This window comes from Astatotilapia calliptera, chromosome 16 (genome assembly GCF_900246225.1).
Source record: "Astatotilapia calliptera chromosome 16, fAstCal1.2, whole genome shotgun sequence".
In the NCBI taxonomy this organism is placed as follows: domain Eukaryota; kingdom Metazoa; phylum Chordata; class Actinopteri; order Cichliformes; family Cichlidae; genus Astatotilapia; species Astatotilapia calliptera.
Genome location: NC_039317.1, coordinates 7780568 through 7801771, shown reverse-complemented (window position 1 = coordinate 7801771; position 21204 = coordinate 7780568). Strand labels below are relative to the sequence as shown.

At 40.5% G+C, this 21204-nt stretch overlaps 2 protein-coding genes across 8 annotated transcripts in view; one reads left to right on the top strand and one right to left on the bottom strand.

Annotated features, from left to right (window-relative positions):
• The window catches only part of LOC113007395 (probable ribonuclease ZC3H12C), a 29590-nt gene extending 21099 nt beyond the window's left edge, over window positions 1-8491 (top strand). For all 3 annotated transcript variants that reach the window (XM_026143912.1, XM_026143911.1, XM_026143913.1), the window contains exons 2-6: window positions 3834-4659; window positions 5594-5733; window positions 5887-6121; window positions 6335-6441; window positions 6611-8491. In XM_026143912.1, the coding sequence (XP_025999697.1) occupies window positions 3947-4659; window positions 5594-5733; window positions 5887-6121; window positions 6335-6441; window positions 6611-8130 (2715 nt within the window). In that variant the 5' untranslated portion in view covers window positions 3834-3946 and the 3' untranslated portion in view covers window positions 8131-8491. The remainder of the gene's footprint in view (window positions 1-3833; window positions 4660-5593; window positions 5734-5886; window positions 6122-6334; window positions 6442-6610) is intronic.
• Window positions 8492-11873: 3382 nt separating this feature from the next.
• The window catches only part of LOC113007393 (radixin), a 53345-nt gene continuing 44014 nt past the window's right edge, over window positions 11874-21204 (bottom strand). For all 5 annotated transcript variants that reach the window (XM_026143906.1, XM_026143909.1, XM_026143905.1 and 2 more), the window contains exons 11-15: window positions 19444-19574; window positions 17392-17552; window positions 16914-17006; window positions 16625-16834; window positions 11874-14645 (exon numbers count right to left, since the gene is read on the bottom strand). In XM_026143906.1, coding sequence (XP_025999691.1) covers window positions 14481-14645; window positions 16625-16834; window positions 16914-17006; window positions 17392-17552; window positions 19444-19574 — 760 coding nt within the window. In that variant the 3' untranslated portion in view covers window positions 11874-14480. The remainder of the gene's footprint in view (window positions 14646-16624; window positions 16835-16913; window positions 17007-17391; window positions 17553-19443; window positions 19575-21204) is intronic.

Sequence of the window (21204 nt, the reverse complement as noted above, 5' to 3'; positions counted from 1 at the left end):
TCTATGCCTCTGTTTGAAGATAAATTTTTTTGTACCTTTGAGGTACCCTCAAAGGAGGATCTTGGCTCTGTCTGTTTTTTTATGCATGAAGCCAACAAGACTAAACTAGGTTAACGGGTAATTTGTATACAATGCTTTTTCTTGCTTTCCTTCATATATATTGTGCTAGAACAGTGGATGTTCATGTTCAATATGAACCAAACATGAGGCATCACGCTCTGATTCACAGAATTTTTATCTACTCTTGGATCTGTATGTCAGTGAGAGTGGATATTATATGAAATAGTCATCTCTGGCAATCAGCTTGGGCTGAAGAAGCCCCACCCACCTGGTGTACAAACCTGCTGTTTATGAAGGGCAGGAACTAGGCCGAGCGTAAATAGTTGATTTTATTTTTCTTGGCTGGTTCAGTTGTACAATTTTTGTGATCTGCTGATACAAACAAACAGCATTTTTTAATGTAAAATATTAAACTTCACTGGATATAACTTATTTCCCCCTAAACTTGAGTAAGTTAGAGGATATTTTTCTTGCTTAAATATCTAAAAACTACATGCTATGTGCAAAAATGAAAGAGTTGCTTTAAACCACCTTTATCCAACATATTTTACCTTACCAAACAAAAGCTGGTGCAGCAGATTTACTTAAGAAAACTAATGTCAGGTGCTTACACTATTTTTCAGTATCTTTATATATTTATAACTTTTCTCTTTTTCACTCATCTCCATAATGTTTACCTTGCCTCCGTTGCTCATACCGAGGCTGCTAGCAGCTAGCTGGTGGCTTGCTCTGAGCGCTGGACAGCTTTATTTCTTTTTTTTTTTTTTTTCAAATGTTCATGTTTAGCTGTGTGAGGGTGATGTAAGTGTGATTTAAGAATATTAAATATCCAGCACTATCAAATAAAGGTACTATTTTGAACTTTAAAATATGCCAGGCTTATTTAGTATGCTAAATAAAAATATGGAACCAGATATATAGTATTTCTCCCCACACCCTCTAGCAGATCATTACATGAAGGAACCTTTTAAAAACAAGCGCGTCCATGCTCACAGGTCCACACACACAAACTACACCCTTTTTGGCTCCCACCTCAAAGCACACTGTGCGCTGTCGATCCTACGTGCTGCACAGTAATGTTTAATATTTAGTATTTACTGTTATATTCCCATATATCATCGTGATGTTGTTTATTGTATTGCTCTCGTTTTCTTCTGCTTGTTTTCTTTTTTTCTTTCTCAACAGGTGATCCAGGTGATTGATATATGTATTTTTTTTGTCTGCTTATTTAGTTGGTTTTTGTTTTTTTGCCCTTTATCCCCGTCCCTCTTCTCCGTTGTTTTTCCCCCTCTTCCTTTCTCCCCTTTCTTTTCCTCATTCAAGTCTGTCCCGTATCTAGCAAGTGAAAATAAAAAATAAATAAAATAAACAATAAAAGGTGAATCAAATGGACCATTACGGCAAGGCTGGGATGGTCAATTTGGTAAAGTAAATCCGTTGGGCATCTTTCTTTGCCTTTAGACAATAATTCTGATGGCAAAAGAGCCAAACGGGACAGGCAAAAAAAAAAAAGACATAGTATTTCTGAGGAAATGAGCAACATTTAAAGTCAACTCAAAATGAGGTTATAGCTACCAAAAGCATCGGTAATTTAGTGGATGTTTTGTGTGAATACACTGGAAGTAAACAAAGACATTTAATTTCTTTTTTTAAAGTGGTCACTGAACAATTTACAGATCACTCTTTGTTTCAGCCAGTCTGTGCACCCCCACACAACCAGCAGGCCACACTCAGAGGCTCTGAGCAACATTAGGGGTTTCTCTCATTTGCTACCACAGATGGAACTGAGAAACATTCAGGAAGGCCACATAAACACAAACACTGACTGCAGTGTTAGCTGGTGTATCACTGACTGAATTTCATAAACATTACTTAAGATTTTATGTTGTGGATTTAAATAGAAGTACAGCTTTATGTAATGTAGTTTGTGTCCAACTGTGAGGATTTCTTTTGGGCTTTCGGTGATCAGTAAACTAACTGGAAAACATAAAACATGTACTGTGTTTGTGTTAATGGGCAGTTTGTAATTTTTCTTTGTCATGGTAGCTCACACAGCTGTAACAGTAACGCTTGTTTGTGTCAGAAAGAGCCCTCTTTTTATGATTTTGATAGGACGCCCCACCTCTATAGTGGCCGGAGATTTGAAATAAGTGGAAAATGTGTTTTTTGACTCATGTCACGGCCAGCACCTCCTGCCTCTTAACATTAGCTTTGTCCAGTCAAAATGGATTTAATTTATCATACATATATCCATGGCTTTTTTCATAAATTATTCTTAATTATAGTTAATCTCCTGTTGGCTGCTCATGTTTGTAAATTTCGGCTGTACCTTTTCTTGCTGCACGTTTAGATTTTGAATGTGCAAAATGTGCCAAGCAGTTAAAAATGCGTTTGATTCTGTATGACAGCTTATTCTTACCTTTACTCTGAGGACACAGATGTGCCAAACAGGGCTGCTAACAATAAAATCATGTTTGCAGTGGGTTTTCTCACTTACTCAGTGAGACAGAAAAGTTAACGCACTCTGTTGAGTTATCACACAAAACGTGTCCGATGACTTGCCACAAACTTTGCAGATCTTTGTAATTACTGTAACGTCACGTCGTCACGTTCATTTCGGTTTCCATTAGTGAATGCAATCACTAAACGCATATGAATGAATTTTGCTCATATTTGTTTTGAAATGATGTATCAAGAAGAAGCGCTTTTCTATGTTTGAGTATGAAGTCACCACAATATGAGGAGACAAACAATGTCAATCCCATTTTAGAAGTTACAGCTAGTGCATGCATTGATTAGGTAAGCGGAGAATCTGCCTGTTGGCCAAAAAGGCTTTTATTTTATTTTATTTTATTTATATTACTGGTGTGAAGCAGCAATGAAGTGTTTCATATGGCAAGATCGTTGGCCTATTTCTCACTGAGCTGTTGTTTCAAAATGTAAAGTAATGTATTTCACAAAATAAAATGCATATGTCAATAAGAATAAGAATGCCTGCATATGACAGAGTCAAGTTTTGTACTCTGTACATATAAAATGAGGTGCTTTAAATCGTAAAGTATCAAACTGAAGAATTAAAAATGCCTTAAGCAGAGGGCTGGATATGATTCAACAGTGTTTCTGACAGTGCTGCTGTTCTTTAGCAGATGAAAATTGCCCGTGCTGCACAGTTATTACGTCTGTGCTGGCTTCCCCTCATTGGCTCGGTACTCGGGTGTTTAGCGTTTTGTCCCAGAGCTGTTATTTGTTTGACAACACAACTCATCACTGTTAAAATGCAAATCAGTAGAAGTTGGTAAAGATAGTTTTCAGCCTGCATGTTTTAAGCATCATAAAGCGTGCACCATCAGCAGCTTTTCATTTGAATCTTGCAGTCAGAACTTAATATGCAAATTAGCTATTGGAGCAGACAGACTCTGTCCCAGGGCAGAGGAGGTGTTGCTGCTTTGGGCCCTGCGTTTTTTTTCCCTTTTGATGAAGAAGAGGCGTGCTTGAGATGGGAGGAAGAAGCAGAATAAAATACCCTTACAGCTGCTGGGGAGAATTTTTATTATCATTGGGCCATACTTTAGATAAACAGATTTTTTGGTTTTTAATGTTTATGACATTTCAATTGTTTTTTATGTAGAAGTTAATGGAGTACTGACCACGAGTGTTTCTGTATTTGAACATAAATGCAGTGTAGTGCCCTGTGTCCTCATGTGATGGTATCACATGACAAGTGAGTATATACTGAGAATTTAACCAGTTCCTTTTTATGTTTTAATTCCCAGGTACCCTCACAGGACTAGTTAGTAAGTGAGTTAAGTATCAGTAGTAACAGTGGGGTCAGTCAGGTGTTTGGGAGGTCACGGAGGTAGTGGAGCTGGATGTATGAGAAGGATTCATGGGCCTGAAGGACCATCTGGAGGATGGGACAGGCCACATCCTCAGCCCAGGGCTGGATCTGGACTACCTACACGTGGAAGGTGCTGAACGGCAGGCTGGGAATTTAGGAGCGGGTGTCACTGTTAAAAGCAGCAATACTGCTGGTAGCAGAGGCATTAGCTCTATCATTCATTCAAGCAGCAGTAGCAGTTGCAGTAACTTTTCTGAAGAGAGTGCTATCTCTGACAGTGAAGATGAAAGGCTCCAGACCGGGTCTGGTTCTGACTCTAAAACACCGCACCACGATCAGCTTCACCTACACCAAAGGGAGGAGTCCTCAGTCTTTCAGCCAGTCAGGCTGGACCTGGCACCAAATACATCTCCTGGAGACCCCCCGGAAACATCTCTGACTGACCCCATCACACACTGCCGTACGAAGGTGGAGTTCGCTCTCAAACTAGGCTACCCCGAAGAGCTAGTGTTGCTGGTCCTGAGGAAACTAGGCCCTGACGCACTTATCAATGATATACTGGGAGAGCTGGTTAAACTGGGAACCAAAATAGAGATGGATCAGCAAGGAGGTCAAGCTGTCTCACAGTCTCCCTCGTCCTCTTTGTCCTCCACCTCCAACTCCTCTCTGGATTCTTCTCGGCTACTGTGCCGGTCCCACCTGCTAGAAGACAAAGAAAACCTGCGACCTGTTGTTGTGGATGGAAGCAATGTAGCCATGAGGTGAGGAGGAGAAGCTTTGGAATATACTAGGGTTTTGTTCTGCTTTCATGTATCTACCTCTTTACCTCACAAAGAGTGTAGCTTTATTACTTTATATTAGGCTTAAGAGCCTAACATATATAGCTAAGCTGAAAGCCATATAACACACATTTAGAGAAATGCTTATTTGTTGAAAACATGCATTGTTTAGTTTTCTGAATTTTTGTAAATCCAGTTTTTACCAAAACCATTTAAGAAGATATCAGTTTAAAACTATTAATGTTAGTTACATGTTACATACTATACATGCTGAGACAAGCAGCAAGACTCCGGCATGCAATAGAGGAGACATCGGTGAAAACAGGTGTAAGATTGATTTAATCAGATTTACTAAGAAACGAGTTGGAATACAGATGGGTTGCAAAGTGGCTTGCAGTGCTTTATATTGCCAATTCGATGCATAGAAGGGTATCAGCTAATTCTAGCTGAGCTTGAGATTGTGGCCTGTGTGAACTAATGCTATGCCTTTGTAGTTTGTATCACTGGTTTGTAATTAGTGACACAAAGTGAAACAATTGTTCATTGTGGGAAGATGTAATACGATTATGTAATTTTTGTTTTTGCTAAATTGTTTTTCAAAGTCTCAGCAGTCAGGGAAGACAACTATTTTAAAAAACAGTTCTTTCTCTGAGGGTTGGATTTACAACCTTAAACCTCAGATGGTTACAATCATTAGTAAAATGCAAAAACACATCTTCATCAACAATATCAACCTGAGGATACTCTACATTCAGATGCCTAATTCAAGAGTTTGACTTCTAAGCTTTTTTTGTGTTACTTGATTATAATTCAAAAAACATGAAAAACCTGCCGTACTGACAGTATGACTATGACAAGCAAACAGGCAAAGTTTAATCTTAGCTGTGTGGCTGATGCTTGCCTTCTGTTTGTGTAGTCATGGGAACAAGGAAGTTTTTTCCTGCCAAGGTATCAAGCTAGCAGTTGATTGGTTCTTGGAGCGAGGCCACCGTGACATCACAGTGTTTGTCCCTGCTTGGAGAAAGGAGCAGTCGCGACCTGATGCTCTTATCACAGGTAAAAATTACAGTCGTTGTCACAGTTGAAAGTCCCAGAATAACAACAGTGTGAAGGATGTGATTTAATATCCTGCTCTTGGAAGCATTTCCTATTATCCATTAACTCTAGTCTTTCTCTCTATATTTAACTATTGCACCTCTCCTTGTTCAGACCAAGAGATCCTGCGGCGTCTGGAGAAAGAAAAGATCTTGGTTTTCACTCCATCACGACGCGTTCAGGGACGTCGTGTGGTTTGCTACGATGACAGATTCATCGTCAAACTGGCCTACGAGTCAGATGGTATAATTGTTTCAAACGACAACTACCGTGACTTAGCAAATGAGAAGCCAGAGTGGAAGAAATTTATAGATGAGCGCCTGCTGATGTACTCGTTTGTAAATGACAAGTAAGCATATCGCACCAGCACAAGAAGCAAATCTGTTGGATTTCCTTTTAACGTCATTGTTTCCCTGCACCTTTGAACATACTAAATAACATGCTGTCTTTGTGTTACTCTAACCAATTTGTTGTTAAAAAAAAGGGAGAATTTCAACTTATGTCTGTGTTTGAAAGAACTCAATATTTGCATCTAATTTCAGTCTGTTAACTGTATATTTAGATTCATGCCACCTGATGACCCGCTGGGACGCCATGGACCTAGTCTTGAGAATTTCTTGAGAAAGAGGCCTGTTATTCCTGAACATAGAAAGCAGCCATGTCCTTATGGTAATAAAAAAAATGTTTAGTTATGTTTCTTATCAAATGCATGCTTATCAGCTATGCTGCAGAAGATGTCTGCTCTTGCATAGTGGAATTAGATAAAAAATTGTACGAGAATAAATGCTTTTTATTCCAGTACAATGACAAAAAAACTTCACATTTTTTCTTCCATTAGGAAAAAAGTGCACATATGGCCACAAGTGCAAGTTTTATCACCCTGAAAGGGGTAGTCAGCCCCAGCGAGCTGTGGCAGATGAACTCCGTGCCAGTGCCAAAATTTCATCAGTAGCTTCAAGAGGCCTGCTGGAACATGCCCTGATGGCGAAGAGCCAAAAAAATGGTCAATCAGAAGGAATGGCTGAGGCCCCGCTGATTCGGGATACCGGAAAGAAACAGCCAAATCGGAGCCTTCAGAGCTCCTTCAGTGAGCTCTCAGAGGACAAAACTCAGGTCAGTTCCAAAGTGGAGGAACAGAGGAGAAACAGCAGTCTTAGTGGCAGCTGTAGCAATAACATTGTAGCACATCCTGCTCCAGGGGGACCGCCTTCATCGGGACATCTGGAAAGATGGGAACACCCTGCTGGAAGTACTGGATGCAGCTCCGGTATTGCCGGGGCTTCAGGACCAAACAAAGCTGAATCTTATTACAGATGCAGTTCTCCAGTGGTGGGCTACAACTCTGTGGTAAAGGCTTATTCGGGACTCAGTCTTGTAGTGCCACAGACTCCTGAATGCTTCTTTCCAGGTGAGCTCGGCACAAGTTCACTGGCTTCAGATTGTAGCAGTGAAAGCAGTGTCAGCTCAGATTCTTTCTCTCCTGACCCCGTGTTAGATGATAGCCCCAAGTGCCATCACCATCATCCCCACCACCACCACCATCATCATCACTACTCTGGCCAGTACCCTCACCAGGCAAGCCGTGTTTCTCCTAGTCTGAGCCAGCATTCTCCTCGTGGCTATGTCCATCCTCAAGGACTTTGGAGACAACGTGATTTTGGCGTAGAAGATACTCCAGCATCTGTCGCCTCTCGCATTTCGCCACATCACGTCAACACCGCTTCTGTCTACATCCAACCCCAGCAACAGCTTCAGCTGCTCGCCAATTTTCCAGGGGAACCACCTCATCCACAACATCCACCCCAAACACCCACTACTCATGCCCGGTCTCAGAGCTTCCCTCGAGGCCACAATATGGTGGGCTCCCTTTGGCCGGAACATGGGCTTCAGGACAGAGTGTGTGAAGGCTCACCAGTTCATTCTAGAAGAAACTACTCTGTGCGAACCCAACAACCTCAGCACCAGCAGAACTGGGACCCTAATTATGAGCCACCCCCTAAGCCTTACTATGATCTGTTTTCCTATAAGAGTTTTCCACAAGTCCATGGACACTCTCCTTGGGGCCAGCAAGTTCATTCATCACCACATGGCCTTTTAATACCAGGTCTTCCATCGCTTTCACAGCAGTCTCTTCCATCTGTCCCTACCCACAAGAGCTACATGCCCTCAGCAACCCAGCACGCAAAGCCAACTGCCTTGGGTCGATACCAGGACCTTAGGGAGAGGGTGTTTGTTAACTTGTGCGGCATCTTCCCTCCAGATTTGGTGAGGATGGTAATGACCAGGAACCCACATGTGACGGATGCTCAGGAGCTTGCAGCTGCCATTTTAATGGAGAAGTCACAGCACAGCTCTTGAATAAACACAGTGAAGTTTTCATCTTAACTAAACTCGTATTTGCGGGGATATCCTCTGTAAGCTTAATAAAAAAAGTCAAGTTGGGCATACAGAAACCAAAATCACAAGATACGAGACTCCTTCAGCTGTTAACACGCTGCCTTTTTAATGCTATTATTATACAGAGAAATACCAAAATTGCCATACTTTTTTTCTAGAAATATGCCTGCTACTTCTGAACGTAACATAGGAAAAGGTAGGGGTGCATCTGCATGTTTTCATCTTTTTTGGTTATGAGTCAAAACAGCACTGTATTTAGGGAAGCTTTTAAGGTGTTTCAAGGGTGGCAGTATTGTTGATTTTAAACTTATTTATTTGTTACATTTAAGTTATTTATATAATTTTAAAATTATTTTAGTTTTATTGCACTTTTTGTTATTTTTTTTTTCTTCAGATCATTTCTTTTGGCAATCATATCAGGGTATAATTATAGCCGTTTGCGCTGTTTCTCTGTTTCTAATTTTTTTAGTCACTGAGATGACAACATTGGGTATGTAGCTCTAACATTTTCAGCATTAACGTGGCACGCACGTATTTGCCACATTGCAAATACAGCCCGACCATAGTTGACGCTCAAGTAAGCCCAACAAACGGCTTTCTTTCTGTGCTGACAGGTGGCAGATCAGTTGTTGCGAGATTTTGTGGATTTCCCCCAACAAGGAAGTGAAACTTAACCAGCACCCACAAAAGAAGATAGCAAAAACTCCACTTGAAAACCCCAAGCTCTTGTTCACTTTTGAATGAGAGTTATTTCCTCTGTTAGGATAGCCCTGTCAGCTGACTTCACGGTTCATCACGCGCTGTTCCTTTCCATCGCTAAACAATATCAGTGTGCTAAATCAGGTTCAAAGTGTGGCAACTGGAAATGTTTATGGGGAACAGATTGTTGGTATTGTTTTAATTTAAATTATGTGTTAATTTATTATACTTAATGTTTGTGAATGTGAGACACGGGGTATCGTTTATCAGTGGTGGAGGGTTTATCTGCCTCTAATGCTTTGCATACAGTTGTGTTAACTGCACAGATCCACAGTTTTTTGTTTTTTTTTTAGTTTATGAGACATTGAATAAAAAAACAAAACAGGCACCGGGTGAGAATCATAACCTTAAAATCACTACATCACCACTGAACTACATTTTGGACCATGGTAGTTTTTTACTTTGCAGGGTTTTTTTCTCAGGAGATATTCATGTTTGGTTTCAAAGTCTGTGGTTCTGTTAAAAAAAGACAATAAAAATAGTTTTTAATAAATTCAACTGATCCTGACCATCACAGACCTCCTTAAATGCCAGCAGGGCTCGTATAGGTTTCCAGTTATCCTTACTTTTTTAACCATATTTTTTTTATTTATATATTTATATTCATAATAATTTTGCAGTGCCCAAGGTGACTTCTGTGAATTGCCTGTTTTCTCCCAAAAATCGAGGGGCGGGGGGGATTTAAAATATATTTTTAGTGTTTTAAAATTATTTTTAAGTTGTGTCTTCTTAATGCAGCTTGCTTGGAGCTGTGTGTTTTTGAATGAAATTATGATAATTTATTTTTACTATCTCTGCCAGTGAGGTTATTTTTATTACCCGAGGAACTGTTTGGAAAGCTAACTCTCTCGCCTGGTTAGCTTAATTTCAAGTAGCCCGATGACACCTCTCTTAGTTGATACAAATTGTATCCTATATGGTGAAAATAAACATTGTTTTATATGAAAATGTGAGAACAAGTTTTCAGTTGAATATTTTTATGTGGCAAAATATGTCGCCCGTGATAGTTCGGCTTTTATGTAAGGGGGATTCTTGTTCCCTGTTTCCGGGTGCAGTAAAGTCTCAAGTGCACTTTTTGGATATAGTTGTGTGTATTGTCGGTGAACGGAAAGCAAGGTGGAGTCTAGCTCAGAAATGGTGAAACCTCTAACACTGGTTAGCTAGAGGCTAAGTGGGCACACGCTCATAAAACAGTAAAAGTGATCAGGGTTAAAAGTTTTATAACAGAAAGAGCTTGTTAAAGTTGTTTTGTGATGTGATTGGCTGTTATTAAAGTTTCCTGGCATCACACTCCATGGGAGCAGCAAACGCTGTAGCTAGCTTGAATGTTCCAAATGTTTCTTAAAACACTTTCCAGAAAATGTATTTCTTTATTTCTGTGGAGCTTTCTAACATCAAAAAACTTTATTCTCAAACCCTGGAGAGTTGTATGCAAGGCATGAACAAATGTGAGTAACAGTCTGTCAGGTTTTTGGGGGTTTTTTTACACATTTTTTCTCTTATCATTAGCCTACATTGTTATCCGCTATGATGCTAAAGGCTAAGTCTGTGGTAACCCTGCTAGTCTGGCACTATGTGCTAGTGTTTGCTAAATGGGTTAAGACACCCTACAGTATAATTTAACAAACTTCTAAAGTTATTGTGTTTACATTCTGATAAATATTAACAACTTTATTCAGTGTACAAATACATATTTTTCTATTATTACAAACGTTTTAAAAAGGTATTTTTCTAAATGTGTGTATTTTTTTTCTCAAAAAAAAAAAATCCCTAGAAAGTGTGTGTTAAATCATGTCCTGACATCATGCTGTGAATGGATTTCTTCATAGCTGTTGCTTGAAAAAGTGAATTCCGACTGAACATGAAGCAAATTTCTGTCTTGAATTATATACTTAAATTTAAGTATAGCTAATGTGCTGACTACACAGATGTAAATGTTCTTTAGCTAGCAACATACAGGCCACATTTGGAATGACTACAGTTAAATCTCTTCTTTTTTCTGTCTTATGCATATGTCCATTTAATATTCTGTCTCTTTAGCTAGCAGTGATCAAAAAGAAGAACCTGGCTCTCAAGAATCCTGGATTTAAATATGTTGGAGAATTCTGCAACAACTAAGATGGTTCATATCTGTTCATGGGGAAAAGATCTGAAATGATAGACAGTATCAGAGATGGACCTAGCCACCGTGACGTCAAGCATTGAGTAGCAAAACCCCATTGAAAAGCACAAGCGTTTTCTTGCACCATCTTAGTGTTTTGAATCTGGACTCGGCAACTAGCATATCCTGGATTATCATTACTGTAATAAAGTACTTTAAGCTGCCCTGTTATTTCTGAAAGGGTCATCTATATATGACAATCATGGAGACAATTTTACCATCAATTATAGCCATGATTAGTCCCAATTTTGGCTCTCTAGGGATGGTCACACAGTCCTTGGAACTGGTCTGCAACTTCTGGTTGTGTGGGAGCAATGAGTAGTCTTTGACCAGTTGGCAAGTAGCTTCTGAAGGAGGATGCAAATGGATTGCTAAAGCCAGGGCATAATAAATATTCCACCACCGGCTGGCAAAAACCTCCTTGCGACTGCTTTGGTTGCTAGCAGGTTGGTAGCAGTAAGCATGGAACACACCAACTTCGGTTGCAGTTTTTCTATGCCATAGGTGGTAGTTAGCATTTTCCCTGCAAACTACAGACGATGGTAGCAATCTGCTGACAACCAAAGCAATAATAGGAGATTTGTATGTGTGTAGTGAACTCAGATTTGCCTCCTGTTCAGTCTGAATGCGCTTTATTTGCATTTTGAATTTGCATGTGGGGTTTGTATTAACCGATGACGAGCAACTTGTCATTTGTTGCTCATTTGACTAAAATCATGATGTGTGTTTGTATTTTATTAGGTGTTTTATCAATAGAAAAAATGTAAAATGCCGACAGTCCCTGTTTAGCACATTTATTCACATGTTTATTTTTAGTGTGCTTTAATACAGCTTCATTTCTGCTACAGAAATAAGTAAGTGCCATCTCTTCAGGGACCACAGCCAAGGAAAAGGCTGTTTGTTGCTCATCTCTCGGGCTAGTGGTGCTTTTATTAAACCAAAATTAAAAAGGAAAAAAAAGTGTTAGACCATTGCTGCTGTTTCACTGTATATTCTGCTAGGGAATAAAGTGGTTCTTTCTATAATGTGATCCAGGATTATGGTGGTAAATCACAGTATTGATTCATACATAGAGTTAACAAATTAAAAGGAAAACCTAAAAGGAGGGGAGGAGGGAATTTCTGGGTTGCATTTGTCCCCTTGGAGGGAAGCGTCAGTTGTTCTGGGGCGTCATATTTATCCTGTGACAAAACATTTCAGTTCAGATGGCATTGATGAGTTGATCACCTGACTCCAACCCCACCTGCATGTTAAACAATGCTTCCCACCACCATCATCAAAACACTAAATGCGGGAATATCTGATAGAAGAATGAAACTATCCTTCCAGATGAGTGTCAGAGACGTGGAAAATTGACATTGAAGCCGTTTTGTTTGTATTTGATGGACCAGCGCTGTATGTTGTCACTCATCACTATATTGATTAAGGTGATTAAAATTGTGCTTCACAACAACTTTTTTGATTTTTGGTTTAATGTACAGTACTTTCACTTTTTCGCCCCTGTATGAGTTTAACTTTTTATTCTATAAAACCACCATTCCAGAGTCGGTTTCACCAAACATTTGTTGTGCTCGATTAAGCTTTAGAGATTGAAACCCAAAACAAGAGCACATAAAACAAATGTGACATACCTACAGGATCAGGGAAAATGTGGCTGAATGAGACATGTTGACTGTTCTTGTGAGTGATGTAAAAGTGACCAATAAAAGCCTCACTTAAAGCTTTCACGTCCTGCCTGGTCTGTGTACATGCTGGATTTTGGTATAGTGTGATTTGAAATAAGAGTCTTTTAATTTTCCTTCATGAACATTTTTATTTGTATTAAATGTAATGTGCCTACACTGAACCACAGATGCCACAGAAACCTGCATGATCGCTTTTGGATGGACCTTATCACACCGATTTTAGAAGAGTTTTTCTTTTGGGTATTTTGGACACAGCAAGAGAAGTGACATCACTGCTCTACTGCAGTTGTTTACACTTGCATCACTCTTCCTGTTTTTTGACGATCTATCAGCTGTGGCAGGAAACAATGAAAAGTGCTGTGAAATGTTTCCATTAAGTTATGAAAATGAAACTTTCCACTTTGCGACCCCGTGAAAAAATTAAGTAAATTCCATGATTCAGTAGCTGTAAAACCACCTGTAGTAGCAATAACTGATCTGTTTTCTGTATAAATTTCTGTCATATTGTGGAGGATTTCTTTACAGCTTCAGTCCATTGAGGTTTGCAGGCATTAGTTTACTCATATTTTTGCCATTCTGTTACAGATTTGCTGGTGTGCTTTGGATCATTGTCTTGATGACCTAGTTTGACTTCATGATTCATGACTGACTCTATGCCTGCGAGGTGTTCAGCTCCTGAGCTGCAAAGCAAACCCAAATCATGACACCTCCACCACCGTGCTTGACAGCTGGCATGAGGTGTTTATGGTGATATGATATGAACTATATTTGGCTTTCACTTTGCTGGGACATCCACTCATGGGAAGATTATGGTACTGTGTTAAACCACAGCTAAATGCACCACAGCAGCGAACTCCCAACACTTCTGCTTCTATAGAGGTGCTCAGGCCACATCCTGCAAATCTGATACTCATTCTGTTTGACGGAAGAGTCAGGACCAAGATCATACCATAGGTGTATTATTGGAAATATAAATTCATTCTTTATTGTGAGACAAAATATATATTGAAACAACTGCCTCAATGGAAAGAGAACGCCAAGCAAATCTAGTTTGCTTATCTGCCTGCTAACGGCTCTCTGTGAGCACACAACCTGTTAAAGAACAAGTTAACTGCTGAATGTGGACGACAGCGTAACTGTACCAAAACAAAATGACAGCAGTGAAAGGGAAAGAAATGACACGAGTAAAGCAGTTTAAAAAAAAAAACATTTAAATTGTTCTGCTGAAGACAAAATAAAGGTACAGATTAAAGCGAACTCCCAACATCAATAAGCTATAGCTACAAATGATCATTTTATTTTGTTGAATAAAAGAAACCATTTCGGAACAGTCACGTTTTGTCTAAAGGTTGCGATATTGTTTAATTATCAAACATGCAAGCATTTAAATTGCTAGTAATGTACAGGGAGACGACACGTTGCTTGCTATTTGTCCAGATTGATTAAAAGACGTGTGCTTCATCGAGGCGAGGGCAGAGCTCTAAAAAGCAGAAAGCTGAGTATGTGGCTGGCCAGCCGCTGCTAGGCAGAGCTTTGGCGAGGTTGAAGCTACGAAGCCCTCTATCTCATCTTTCTCTGGGGTAGAGAAAAGGTAAGCTATCCTGCAGTGGCAGCAGGTTTTGGGCTTTACAAGGAGAGTGAGGCGTTGACATGGCAATGAGACCAAACGGTCTCTTTTCAGTGTCGTGTCCATCCACGTTTCTGGCTCACATGGACTCAAACTCATCTATACGCTGCTTGGTGTTGCCCTGGCGGATCTGCCGTAGGGTTTTGTACTTGTCTCTGCCCGCTTTGACGTTCTCGGCATGTAGCATGTCGTTCTGCGTTTTCTTGGTGTCGTCCCGAGCCTCCGCCAACTCCGAACTCAAAGCCTGGACGGAAGACAAAGGGAGGGAGGTGGTGAGACACAATTCACTTAAGATAGACTCCATCGTTGCTCGAATGAAATATTTGCTTAAATTTATATCAACTCCTACAGGGAGTTGATACATACAGGGAATTTTGGCTTTTGTTTATTCAGTCAAGTTTTAAAGACCAGAAACACAAAGACACATTGTTGTAAAGATCAACAAACGGCCAAGAAATGCTGAATTCTGACAGCCGGCAGCTTGTGGTTGCTCCCATATCATAATAAGGATGAAAAGCTTTTAACAGCTGCCGTTCAACAGGACATCGGTACATCTGAGTGATAAAAGAAAACAACCTGCCAGGCTGGCTTATGCGCCACCTGATTTGCAGATAAAAGGCAGTGTTAATGTATTTTCACAGCTGCTCTGGATTCAGACAAACCGCCGCTGTAACCGAAGCTGCAATCAAATCTGTCGTATATTCTAATGTGCAGCAGGAAAACTTACGAGCTTTTCACTGCACAGGCTACTTTCTGCGGATTAAACTACAAAATTCAGACCCAGATCTTTTTAGCAGCTTTACCGGAAAATAACTTTGCCACAGTGTCTACGCAGCAGTGGTTTCAGAAAGGATGCAGTCCTTCCACCAACGCTTCACCTTAAGATGTACAGATTGTACGATAGTGCCAATGAGGACAGAAAATTAGTGCAATCTTTGTTTTTCCAATGATTGCATGTGTTGAGAAACATCAAAAACTCGACCGACTGATACACAGTACTTCCTCACTTTGTTCACCACACTGAATAAAGAAGTACATTCAAAGTTTTGCAGAAATTTATTAATAACAACAACAAAAAAAACCCCATCAAATTGTACGATTCTTGGCTTTTGTCTAATAAACTGAAAGAAGCATTATTTATTTAGTCCTTTCAGCTTTGTGACAGTCCTGAAGTTGCAAATGATGCCAGATACACAGATTGCGTTGAAAAGTGGGATTGGAGGCTTTGCATTTGCACTGACAAACTCGACTGTGCCGGTCTTGCAGAAACCCGTTTTCTCAGGTGGTGTTTCTGTTGTAGCAAACTGGCAGCAAGTGTGTACGTGTCTGCCAGCTTGGATGTTTGATGAAAGGAGTTCTCATTAATGCAGAGAAAACACACACATACAGTTTTTGTTGTGTGCATCTAAAACAGCTCACTGGACACTTTATTAGGTACATCTACTCAACTACTATGTGCAAATAGCTAATCAGCTAACCACATCTCAGCAACTCAGTGCATTTAGGCATGATCAAGATGACCTGCCTAAATTTAAACTGAGCATCAGAATGGGAGAGAAAAGGGACTTTGAGTGACTTTGAACATTAAACAGTTGTTGGTGGGCTGTCTGCCTTTCAGAAACTGCTGATCTACTGGGATTTTCCCCACACACCCATCTCTAGGGTTTACAGAAAATATTTTCTCTTCTTAAAAGCAAAAAAGAAAATATCAAGTGAGCGGCATTTTCTCTGGGTGAAAACAGCTTGTTGATGCCTGCAGACAATGGCCTGCTGCTGGAAACTGCTAGAAAGGCAACAGTAACTCAAATAACCTCTTGTTACAATCAAGGTATGCACAAGAGCATCTCTGAACAGAGCCAACTCACACCTTGAAGCAGATGGGCTACACCACACCGGGTGACACTCCTGTCAGCTAAGATCAGGAAACTAACAATGACCACGACAAGAAGATATCTGAGATCAAATGGTCACCAGCTGCTCTCAATCCAACTGGGCACCTTTGGGACGTTGTGGAACAGGAGACGCACATCATTAATGCATGCAGCAACTGTGTGATGCTGTCTCGTCGATATGGACAGAAATCTGAGCATTTTTCGAGGTCTTTGTTTAATCTTTGCCGTGCAGGATTAAAGCAGTTGCCCAGCAAGTGGGACCTAACAAAGTAACCAGTGAGTGTGTACCTTTGGAAGAATCCCTCCCCCAGAAACTCAGGCTCATTTCTACCTGTAGCTGTTTCTTAACACGTTCGTTCTTCTGCGCCTCAGTGATTCGTTCCTCCTCGCTGCGGTGGCTGGTGACGCCGTCGCTGAGAAGCTCGGCACTGGCCTCGGCGTTCGTTTCATCCTGCTCGTCGTTTTCTGGCGCCGGTGGAGATGTCATGGCCGTCTTAAGTTCTTCCCTGGTCTTCTCCAGGTCCTCTTGTGCTGACAGAGCCTGGAAAGAAGATACATGCATACTTAGAAAGAGTAATGACAACCACACAAACACACAGACACACAAACACAGGCATTACTTTGTGTTGCCATTCTGTTGCTTCCTCTTCTTTTTTTCTCTTTGCGTCCTCAAGCAGAGCAATTTTGGCAGTGAATTCTGCTAACTCAGCAGCCTGTGGAAAATAATAACACATCCAAGCAAAAACTTATCACAAACATAACTGACATTTCAAGCACACAATGCTATTTGCAATGCAAAATAATATGAAGCAGAAATAATGATGCAATTCTCATATTTTAGGGAAAGGATGGTTCTGGTGGAGAAACACAGCCTTTGCTACATGGTTACAATTTTTTTTTACATTATGTATTTATTTATAAAAAAAAAAAAATTCTAAATGTGAATAAAAGAGGAAAATGATGAATAATCACTGAACTGGTCAAACATGAATCTATAACAAAAAACTGTTATGTGGTTTTTCACAGATCTGGTGGCATCTACACCTGCACCACAGCACCAGTATAAATGAATGAATATCCACGTGCGTGTGCAGGTACCAGTTGTTCCTGGGTCTTCATCTGGTCAGCGGCCTGCTGAGCCAGCGCTGTCTTGGCCTCCTCCGCCACCTGCCTCTCCCTCTCCAGCCGCTCTGCTTCTTCCTTCGCCCGCTTCCTCTCCTGCTCCAACTCTAGCGCTCTGCGGGTCTGCTCCTCCAGCTCTGCAGGCACACGCATATCAGCGTCTCAATATGCATCGCTAACATGCAGTGACCACAGTTTCAGATTTGTTTTTTAGAGTTTTTGTTTTCTATTCAGTTCAGTTTCCAGAGTGGATTTGATCGTGTCAGTTTAGCCCCTTTTTGCTCTCAGATTATTTCGTTTTTATGTGGTCCAGGGTTAGTTTTAGTGTTTTAAATGGAATAAGATAAGATAAGATAACCTTTATTAGTCCCACATGTGGGAAATTTGTTGGATCACCTCTCAGCTTATGCAGGCATCTAAAGTCTTAATACAGAAATCCATTTATTTAAAAAAAAAAAAAAAAACTGAAGTCAAAATGAGTTAACTAAAATGTTTCTCACATCTACTTTTAAGCTTTACTTGCAACCCTGGATGTAAAGTCGTCAACAAATATAAAGTTTTTTAAATAACATGTATTTTTAATGATGAACCGAAAACATTTTATGTTTACCCGGTAAAAAAAAAAATCCAAGTTAAAGAACTGCAGCAGACCAATATTTTCAAACGTCACGTCACGAGTTCTTTAAAATATGTTTATTTTTCATTTTTTAAACTTCCACATTTGTACCTGTACAGTCCAGATACAGAGTGGTGAATCCAACGCTTCAAGCATTTCTTAGATTAAAAACACTCCAGGTGTGAATTGTTCTTAATCTTCTGGGATCGGCGCCAGTACAGCCTGCTGCTGCCTGCGGTCTGCACTGCAGCTTCTATGTTATGCAAATTCAGAAAATTAGTAATAAGATGATGAACCACAGATGCTGATCCGTCTTAGATAGCAGTTCCCAAATGTTAAACATCAGCCAAGTAACGCAAACTTGTGGGTAGGTGTGCAGATTATCAGATTAGATACACTTCACAATAACCCTCACTTCAGGATGGGAAACTGCATTTGACCTCCAGGGAATGAAAAACAGCTCCCTGTTCAGTGATTAAAACATTATTACCAAATGTCTCTTATCAGTTCAGTACTGAAACCACAATTAAAGTTATGTGTGAAATGACATAAATAAATATAAATTATGTCACTATAAAAGACTTGTGGCTACAAACATGTAATGACTCCCAGGACTAAAGGAAATATCTACGTCTCACAGGCTGACGAACAGAGGACGTGCAGAACGAGGTGAGAGTGACCGGTCGGTTTGTTTTTACCTGGCTACATCAGATGATCTGATATCGTCGAGTTGGTGTTGTTCCCACATCATCATAATAAATATTGTTCCAGGTTCAACACTGCAAGTGACCAATCACATTGTTGTGACGTAATACTAAGGAAATGTCCAAATATAATTATGCTCGACTCTAATCTGCTACTATGTGTCTTTTACACAGCTGGAACTGCAGCTGCTAGACCACAGCTTAGAAAGTTGATCAGACTGTCACCAAGAGTACCTGTTAAATCAATCAAATTAATTTCACTTTGATGTGCCAACAAACTCTCCTCTGACTGTGGGTCAGCAAGCTTTATAGTTTAAATGCATACACTTTTTTACGTTATGTTATCTAAGTTCTCTGTGATCTAAATCACCAGATCTTTTGCCTGATCTGCAGCAGTCTGAAATTTTAGTGTTTTCTGTTCTCTAAAGTTTTTTAATCACCATTTTACCATCTTCATCTGTGATTGGTGTAGGAGGTGAAAGGCCCCCCCTTTAATGCGAGCGTGCACAGAGCCTGAGACAGAGAGCTAAACAGAGAAAGCTGATAACCATCACCATGACAGCAGTTATCTCCGAGTGGGGCTTAGGTTTTGCTGAGCCAGCTAAAGCAAACAAAGCCCAGCCGTAATACTTCCTTGAGCTTCGTTTGTAGTACACCCCACTGTCACACACGCGCACGCACACACTAGTGAAGTGGGTGGAGACGTACCTTTCTGAGCTCTCTGAGTTTGCTCTTCGATCTGCCTCAGCCTCTCGATCAGCTCTTCCTTCTCTCGCTCTATTCGCTCCTTCTCTTTCTCTGCAAGCTCTCGCTTTTTCTTCTCATTCTCCAGCTGTGCCCTGTCCAGACCACAAAGAAAGCAAACGTCACATGATTGTGTACCGACAAAACTCAAGAGGAAGGTTTTAAAGGTTTGTGTTGAGTCTGGCTCCCTGCTGCTGTGTCTCCAGCTTCATATCAATTAACCATTTAACCCAGTTTCCCACAGAAAGCTGTGGTTCCTTTGTTCATGTGAACCCGCTGACACACACAAAAAAACATGTTTTTTCAGGCACTGCGTGCACACTCAGATCGACTGACTACTCAGCTTACATCATTCTTGCAATATTATGCCAAATTTACCTGTTTATCCATAACAACCACATAATATTGGCACACACAGACTGAAGATGATAAAACAATATGTTTTAGAATCACTTACAAAAAAACAAAAAAAACAAACAAACCCTTATGTAGTCAATAAAAGACACTTTTACCAATTTGTTAAGTAAAACTAAATCTACCCACACACACAAAAATTCAGCACAAAGTGAAACCAATGCTGGACACATTGATGGCATTTATAAAAATCGCCACATCACCTGCTACCAAATAGAAATATGTGGAAATTTACAGTTAACAGAAAAAAGTAAAGTTCAGCCTTATGATTTTCTTCAAAGCAGCACTGCCCCCTAGTGGCCAGAAAGGGTTACTAGCGTACTGTCACTTACAGTGGGGCAAAAAAGTATTTAGTCAGCCACCGATTGTGCAAGTTCCCCCACTTAAAATGATGACAGAGGTCAGTAATTTGCACCAGAGGTACACTTCAACTGTGAGAGACAGAATGTGAAAAAAAAATCCATGAATCCACATGGTAGGATTTGTAAAGAATTTATTCGTAAATTAGGGTGGAAAATAAGTATTTGGTCACCTCAAACAAGGAAAATCTCTGGCTCTCACAGACCTGTAACGTCTTCTGTAAGAAGCTTTTCTGTCCCCCACTCGTTACCTGTATGAATGGCACCTGTTTGAACTCATCATCTGTATAAAAGACACCTGTCCACAGCCTCATACAGTCAGACTCCAAACTCCGCCATGGCCAAGACCAAAGAGCTTTCGAAGGACATCAGGAAAAGTATTGTAGACCTGCACCAGACTGGGAAGAGTGAATCTACAATAGGCAAGCAGCTTGGTGTGAAAAAATCAACTGTGGGAGCAATCATCAGAAAATGGAAGACATACAAGACCACTGATAATCTCCCTCGATCTGGGGCTCCACGCAAGATCTCATCCCGTGGGGTCAAAATTAACATGAGAACGGTGAGCAAAGATCCCAGAACCACACGGGGGGACCTGGTGAATGACCTGCAGAGAGCTGGGACCAAAGTAACAAAGGTCACCATCAGTAACACACTACAACGGCAGGGAATCAAATCCCGCAGTGCCAGACGTGTTCCGCTGCTGAAGCCAGTGCATGTCCAGGCCCGTCTGAAGTTTGCCAGAGAGCACATGGATGATACAGCAGAGGATTGGGAGAATGTCATGTGGTCAGATGAAACCAAAGTAGAACTTTTTGGTATAAACTCAACTCGTCGTGTTTGGAGGAAGAAGAATACTGAGTTGCATCCCAAGAACACCATACCTACTGTGAAGCATGGGGGTGGAAACATCATGCTATGGGGCTGTTTTTCTGCCAAGGGGACAGGACGA